Source organism: Panthera onca, chromosome B4, assembly GCF_046562875.1.
Source record: "Panthera onca isolate mPanOnc1 chromosome B4, mPanOnc1 haplotype 2, whole genome shotgun sequence".
NCBI lineage: Eukaryota > Metazoa > Chordata > Mammalia > Carnivora > Felidae > Panthera > Panthera onca.
Genome location: NC_138345.1, coordinates 81,547,713 through 81,556,274, shown reverse-complemented (window position 1 = coordinate 81,556,274; position 8,562 = coordinate 81,547,713). Strand labels below are relative to the sequence as shown.

The following is an 8,562-nucleotide window of genomic DNA, read 5'->3' as shown; positions in this document are numbered from 1 at the left end:
AGTGACCACTGAAGAATTACAAAGGAAAAGAAATTAAGAGATGATAGATTAAATTTTTTAAAATTTTTTTATTTTGAGGTGCGCCTGGGTGACTCAGTTGGTTGAGCATCTGACTTGGCTCAGGTCATGATCTCACGGTTCATGGATTTGAGCCGCATGGGGCTTGCTGTTTTAAGTACGGAACCTGGTTTAGATCCTCTGTCTCTCCCTCTCTCTGTCCCTTCCCTGCTTGTACTATCTCTCTCTCAAAAATAAGTAAACATTTAAAAATAAAATTAAAAAACAAATGAAAGTTTTATTATTTTGAGAGAGAGAGAGAGAAAGAGCATATGTGTGCCTAAGCTGGGGCGGGACAGAGAGAGGGAGAAAATCCCCAGCAGGCTCCATGCTGTCAACACAGAGCCTGATGGAGGGCTTGATCTCACAAACGGTGAGATTCAAGTTAGTTAATATACACAAGTTAGTTAACATACAGTGTAGAGTTGATTTAAGAAGTAGAATTTAGGGATTCATCACTTACAACACCTAGTGCTCATCACAAGTGCCCTCCTTAATACCCATCCCCCATTTAGCCCATCCCCCACCCACCTCCCCTCCGGCAAATCTCAGTTTGCTCTCTTACAGTTAAGAGGCTCTTATGGTTTTCCTCCCTCTCTGCTTTTATCTTACTTTTCCTTCCCTTCCCCTATGTTCATCTGTTTTGTTTCTTAAATTCCACATATGAGTGAAATCATATGGTATTTGTCTTTGACTGACTTATTTCACTTAGCATAATACACTCTAGTAATCTGATCTCTATTTAGGTTAACTTTCTCAAACATAATGCACCCCAAATTAATACCTTTCATCACATGAATTTACTCCTTTAACCTCCTTCCCCTCAAACAAACCCCTTTCAGCGCAAGATCCCAATCAGATAACATGATGACAATTTTCTATTAAATGTAAGCCTGACTTCACTTCTAATCTCACAAACAAAATTGAAATGCAGAAAAATAAAACAAATGCAAACCAAACAAGGAGATACATAGCTTATCTTCTATTTTCTTGGACTTGTAAAAAATAGTTGATTTTAAGTGTTCTCCCAATCTTCCAATCTAACTGTTGCTGAAAACTTCAATTGATTACCTTAAAACTTCTTGAGTACCTAGTTCTTGGCAGGTGAAGTTCTAGGCAGGAATTCTCATTTGGTAATATCCCTGAATGTATTTAGCTCACTAATAATCCTATATTACTTATTTCTTGGTTGACTCATTCATTGTTTAGTAGCATGTTATTTAACCTCCATGCATTTGTGGTCTTTCAAGATTTTTTCTTGTGGTTGATTTCTATTTTCATAGTGTTGTGATTGAAAAAGTTGCATGGTATGACTTCGATCCTTTTAATTTGTTGGGACTTGTTTTGTGACCTAATGTATGATATATTTTGGAGAATGTTCCATGTGCTCCAAAAGAATGTGTATTCTTCTATCTTAGGATGGCATATTCTGTATATCTGTTAAATCCATTTGGTCCAATATGTCGTTTAAAGTCACTGTTGCCTTGTTGATTATCTGTATGATCTGTCCATTGATGTAAATAGGGTGTTAAGGGCCCCTATTATTATATTACTATTGATTATTTCCTTTGTTTGTTATTAATGATTTAATGTTATTTGGGTTCTCTGGTATTGGGTACATAAATATTTATAGTTACTATATTTTCCTGTTGGATCATCCCATTTATGATTGTATATTTTCCTTCTTTGTCTTTTGTTATTTTCTTTGTTTTAAAGTCCATTTTTTTTTCTGATGTATTGCTACCCCAGCTTTATTTTCACTTCCATTTCATGACAAATATTTCTCCATCCCTTCATTTTCAATCTCTTTGTTTTTAGGTCTGAAATGAGTCCTTTGTGGGCAGCTGTAGATGGGTCTTGCTTTTTTAACCAGGCTGTCATTTTGTGCCTTTTGATTGGAGCATTTAGTCTATTTACATTCAAAGTAATTATTGATAGGTATGTACTTCTTGCCAGTTTTTTTGTACTTGTTTTATGGTTGTTTTGTAGTTCTCTTTCTTTCTTCTCTTGCTCTCTTCTCTTGGGGTTTGAAGACTTTCTTTAGTGATATATTTGGATTCCTTTCTCTTAATTTTTTGCCTATCTATTACTGGCTTTTAATTTTGAGGTTGTCATTAGGTTTATATGCAACATTTTATGCATATAGCAGTCTATATTAAGTTGATGGTCGCTTTAAGTTTGAACCCGTTCTAAGAGCACTAAATGTTTACTCCTCTCCCAACCCCTCTATTTTATGTATAGTGTCATACTTTACATACTTTTTTTGGTGTGAATCCTTTGACTGATATTTATAGATATACCTTAAAATTATTGTTTTTGTGCTTCTTAGTTTTTTTTTTTATAATTCCTGCTCATGGTCTTTGTTTTGCATTTAAAGAATCCCTTTCACATTTCTTGTAAGGCTGTGATGAATTCTATCAAGTTTTATCTGGGAAACTCTTATCTCTTCTTGTATTCTGAAAGATAGGCTTGCTGGATTAGAGTATTCTTGGTTGTAGTTTTTTTTTTTTTTTTTTTTCCTTTCAGCACTTCGAATATATCATGTCACTCTCTTCTGCTCTGCAAAGTGTCTGCTGAACAATCAGGTGATAGCCTTATGGGGTTTCCCTTGTACATAACTGTTTTCTCTTGTTGCTTTTAAAATTCTTTATCACAACCTTTTGCCATTTTACTTAGTATGTGTCTTTGTGTGGACTTTGTGTTGATTTTGTTGGGCACTCTCTGTGCCTCCTGGATTTCTGTTTCCTTCCTCAGATATGGAAAGTTTTCATCTTTTATTCTTCAAGTAATTTTTTTTGCCCCCTTTTCTTTCTCTCTTCCTTCTGGGATTCTTAGAATGTGAATGTTATTATGCTTGATGGATTTAATGATTTTCCTTAATATATTCTCATTTTTAAATTAATTTTATTTCTTTCTTCTGTTCATCTTGATTGCTTTCCATTACTCTTTCAGGTTGCTGATCCATTCTTCTGCTTCCTCTAGTTTACTATTTATTTCCTCTAGTATATTTTTAAATTTTAGTTATTGAATTCTTCATCTCTGCTTGGTTATTTTTTGTATTTTCTATCTCTTTGTTGAGGGTCTCATTGAGGTCCTTCACTCATTTTTCAAGTTCAGTGAACTTTAATTTTGCTGAGCTTGTGAAACTACCAGTAGTTTCCCTATCAACATATTGTATATCTCTATTCCATCTATCTTTCTCGCGTGATTTTGTCCTATTCTTTCATTTGGGACATATTCTTCTGTATCCTCATTGTCTAACTCTCTGGGTCTGTTTCCATGTGTTGGGAAAGTCAGCTGTATCTCCTATTCATGAAAGTAGTGGCCTTATGAAGAAGAGGTCCTATAATGCGTTGCAGTGCAGTTGCCTCTGTTCACCAAAACCTGGCACTTCAGAGGTGTCACCTATATGTATTGCGTGTGCCCTATTGTTCTGGCTGAGCCACATTTGCCTTCAGTCTAGTCATCCGAAATGGCTCACTTTGTCTGCTGTGGATGAGATTTGGTCCCTATATTGTTAATCTGCCAGTCTGTGACCACCTTGGACTTTAGTTGGATCAGACCAGGCATTTGCCAGAGTTGTGGTCACACCAAACTGCAAGATGTCCTCCCTGTGTTGTCCCCTGAGGGGCTGTCATTGGTGGGCCTGGCCTGCAGTTGTACCAGAGGTCTTCCCCTAACCCTCTGATGGGCCACAGTTGGACTGGTGTGTGTGGTCATCTTCCTCTCTTCCCTGGGCAGGAGTCACTTTAGAGTGGTGATGGCCACTGTTGGAGCTACTTGCACAGTGTCACACTTGTGGGTTCACTTTGGATGGACTTCAGGTCTTCAGGAGAATGCAAGGGTGTGGTACATGGTGTTAGCAAGGTTTATGCTGGTCTGTGGGAGGAGGCCTGGATCTGCTTTGTTGAACTCTTGCCAAAGTCATGTTGGAGGGGGCAGATAGTAGGAAAACTTAAGGGTGAGGCATGCTGATAGCAAGCTAGTACAGGGTGTTTGTACTGGTTTCTGCAGGTACCTGTGATGGGTGGGCAAGGGAAACGGTGCCTGCCCACTCCTGTTTTTGGAGAAGACTCCTAAGATCCCTGCCCTTCCAGCACATATTCCAAGATTAGTAATTAAATCTCTTTGTACTTCACCCCAGACATTTTTGAAACTGCTGCTTTTACACTGTATCTCAGTGGGGCTGTTTGTTATTCTGTCTCTTTAATGGCAGAGGCTCAGTTTCCTATTGCCCTCCTGCTCTCCCAGAGCCAACCCTGCTGATTTTTAAAGTTCCAAGCGGTAATCCCCATTGATTATAAAAACTCATGAAGTTATGACCCTCTGATTTTCAAAGCCAAATGTTATGGGGATTCATCTTCCCATTGTAGGTCCCCCATGCCTGGAATACATGGCGTGGGGTCTTCCCTGTCCCTTCTATAAGCTTGTGTGTCCTTCCCTCCCACAGACAGTCTTGTGGTCAGTTTGGTTCCTGACTGAGTGTCTTCCCTTCCTACCATTTTTGATATGGCCTCTTCCCTACCATTAGCTGTGGAGAGTCTGTTCTGCCAGTGTTCAGGTCATTTTCTGGGTTATTTGTACTGATGTGGCTGTTATCTAAGTGTGTCCATGGGGTGGGGTGAGCTTAGGATCCTCCTATTCTGCCATCTTCCCTGGAAGTCTCTGAATTGCATTTTAAGGGACATTTTGCCTCTTCTTTATTACTATATATTAAACGATTAGCTTTTTTTTAAATTCAATTACATATTGTAAAAATTATACATTTTTGCAAGATAGTGGATACAATGTGCCATTTCAATAAGTAATTGAAATTTTTAGCATCATAAATTATATCAAATAACGATATTTTTGATTTTGAGTAATTCCATCCAATTATAAAATATTCAGCCTGTATTTGTTTAGATTTTCTTCCACTTTCTTGGTCTAAACATTGGCTGTTTTAGAGAAAATAAATTTTCTTGATGTTCCTTGATGTAATTTTGATTATGTGTACAATCCTGAAGAGGCAGTGCCATAACATATAGACATTACAGACCTATAATAACATTACAAAGGACTGAACCCTGGCTTCAACTCTTATTAACATTACTTAATATTCTCACATCTCAAATCTCAATTTACCAATCTATGAAACAAAGATTAAAAACCAGCTCCAGTGTTCTTTCAAAGATTATCCATTGAAAAAATGTGTGTGTATATTAAAGTAAACACACAGATAGTTTGATATTGTAGTATAGGTGAAGTTAGCCTAAATTGATCTCCCAGTAAACAACAACTTTTGTTAATTTTTGTCATGTCTTAAAATAGAAATCAAATGTAGCAGGGTAGTTAAATCTTGTTTTAAATTCCTTTAAAAATGTGTAGCATATTTTACCCATATGATTTTTTTATGCCAGAAATTAGCAGTTCTTTTCAAGAGGTAACATTTTTTTCAGTTGTGAGGCTTTTTCATTCAGTATATTTGAACGTAATGTATTCAATATCATTTATTTACTAGGTTTTATATGTAATAAAGTGTGCATAAAAATAAAGTGCCTTTATAGGTGATTTTAGATACACAGTATAAACAAAATTTTGGTGAAATTGGTGCTATAGAAGAGAAAGTTGAGGTCAAAGCAGCAGGTAAGGTAAACAATTTCTCTCTAGACTTGGTTTGTATGTTTTAGTGGTGGGAGAGAAAGAAACAGCATGTAAGTGGAAGACATTTAAATTGACTTAAATGAAAAGTAGAAGTAGAAGGGAAGAATAAGGGAGAGAGCTTTTTTTCTTTCTTTCTTTTTTTTTTTTTTTTAATTTTTAAAGAGAGGCAACTGTAAGTGCCATGTCCTAGAGATACCAGGAGAGAATCCAAAAGGATGGCCGTTAGGCCTGGATGCCAGAAAGCCAGCAGAAAACTTATCAATATGAAAATTTACTTAGTAGTTTTATGAGCTCTTTTAAGAAAAATTGATGTACATTTTCTGGTGTTCTAATCTACATGCCATTTACTTCATAGAAAAACTTTATTATTTTAATTGCAGCTTTTCATTTGGACTTCCTTTTCAAGTCTCTTTGTTTTTCAGGTATATTGATGGTTTGTTTTCTGGATTTCTTATGGAATTGTTTCCATGATATGCTAAACTTAACGGTTAATTTAGCTACATTTTGAGTTTGATATTCATATTATATTTAAGCAATTGAGTATTTTTCTTTAATCCCTCAACTGCAATTACCATTTGACATTGCACTTACAGTTTCATATCCTTTTAGAAAAGCGCTTTTCCTCACTTTTAACATATGTATTCTGTGTAATCTATGAATCTTTTACTTTCAAATTTTCAGCATTTTGTGTGTGTGTGTGTGTGTGTGTGTGTATAAATAACTCCAGGATCCTAGATATAAAATTCTACTTCCATTTAAAACACATTTATTTGGATGTGTATTTATTTTGGTTTTCTTTACTTTTCAATTATACATTATTGTTTTTTGCCAGTAGTACTTTTTTTCTTTTTCAAGTTTTTATTTAAATTCCAGTTAGTTAAATTACAGTGTAATCTTAGTTTCAGGTGTAGAATTTAGTGATTCATCACTGGCATACAACACCCAGGGCTCATCACAGCAAGTGCACTCCTTAATACCTATCACTCATTTAAACCATCCCCCTGCCCACGACCTCCCATTGGTGCTTTAAAAATTAGTAATATAGGATTATTAGTGAGCTAAATACATTCAGGGATATTACCAAATAAAAATTCCTGCCTAGAACTTGGCCTGCCAAGAACTAGGTGCGCAATAAATTTTAATGTAATCAGTTGAAGGTTTCCAGCAACAGTTAGATTGGAAGATTGGGAGAACACTTAAAATCAACTATTTTTTACAAGTCCAAGAAAATAGAAGATAAGCTATGTATCTCCTTGTTTGGTTTGCATTTGTTTTATTTTTCTGCATTTCAATTTTGTTTGTGAGATTAGAAGTGAAGTCAGGCTTACATTTAATAGAAAATTGTCATCATGTTATCTGATTGGGATCTTGCGCTGAAAGGGGTTTGTTTGAGGGGAAGGAGGTTAAAGGAGTAAATTCATGTGATGAAAAGTATTAATTTTGGGTGCATTATATGTTAGAGAAAGTTAACCTAAATAGAGACCAGATTACTAGAGTGTATTATGCTAAGCGAAATAAGTCAGTCAGAGAAAGACAAATACCATATGATTTCACTCATATGTGGAATTTAAGAAACAAAACAGATGAACATAGGGGAAGGAAAGGAAAAGTAAGATAAAAGCAGAGAGGGAGGAAAACCATAAGAGCCTCTTAACTGTAAGAGAGCAAACTGAGATTTGCTGGAGGGGAGATGGGTATTAAGGAGGGCACTTGTGATGAGCACTAGGTGTTGTATGTAAGTGATGAATCCCTAAATTCTCCTAAAATCATTACTAAACTGTATGTTAACTAACTTGAATTTCAAAAAAACTTGAAAAAACAAAAAAAAAAACCACTCATTAACTTAAAAAAAAGAGACAAACAGATTTAGAGCTTAATGGTTTATGCTTAGCTTGTTATTTTATTTCTGGGCTTGAATATTCTCTTACTTTTCGATACCAATGCAATTTTTTTGAAAGAATCACTGAAGGCTTGTCTCACTTGCTTGTTTCTCAGAGTGTAAATGAATGGGTTCAACATGGGAGCTATGGACGTCATTAGCACTGTCACACCCTTATTAATAGTCACTGATTCCTTTGCTGAAGGATTGACATAGATGAAGATACAACTTCCATAGGTGATGGAAACCACAATCATGTGAGAAGAACAGGTGGAAAAGGCTCTTTTCCTTTGTTGGGTAGAGGGGAATTGTAGAATGGTCTTGATGATATAAATGTAAGATTGAAGAACACACACAAGGGTCAGAATGAAGGTCAGCACAGCACAGACAATAACCAACTGCTCTATGAGCCATGTGTCTGAACATGAAATCTTCAAGATTGGAGATGCATCACAGAAAAAATAATCAATGACATTTGAATCACAGAATTTCAAATTGAGGAACAAAGTAAGTGGTGGGAGTATGATCAACAAGCCAGCCATCCAACAGCAGAGGACGAGCCTCTTGCACACTCTGTTGTTCATGATGGTTACATACTGCAGGGGTTTGCAGATGGCCACATAGCGATCATAAGACATGGCAGCCAAGAGAAAAAATTCTGTTACTCCAAAAACATCGGTAAAAAACACTTGAATAACACAAATATTATATGTAATTGACCTGTCACCTGTTGCTATGTTGTATAAATATCTAGGGATACAAGCAGATGTAAAAGAAATTTCTAATAAGGCAAAATTCTGTAGGAAAAAGTACATGGGTGTTTTAAGGTGAGAGTCTACTAAAGTGAGGGATATGATGGTCAGATTCCCAGTTATACTCAATATGTAAGTGAGAAATAGAAACATAAAAATCGGAATCTGAAGTTGAGGGTCATCTGTCAGGCCCAATAGGATGAAGATTGTTACTGTGTGATTTTTCATCAT

The 8,562-nt window shown here is 35.9% G+C and overlaps 1 protein-coding gene across 1 annotated transcript; it reads right to left on the bottom strand.

Moving 5' to 3' along the window:
* Nucleotides 1-7,587: 7,587 nt before the first annotated feature.
* Nucleotides 7,588-8,562, bottom strand: LOC132695339 (olfactory receptor 6C2-like). The gene has a single exon (XM_060659676.2). It carries the CDS (start codon nucleotides 8,560-8,562, stop codon nucleotides 7,588-7,590), a length of 975 nt encoding a protein of 324 aa, XP_060515659.2.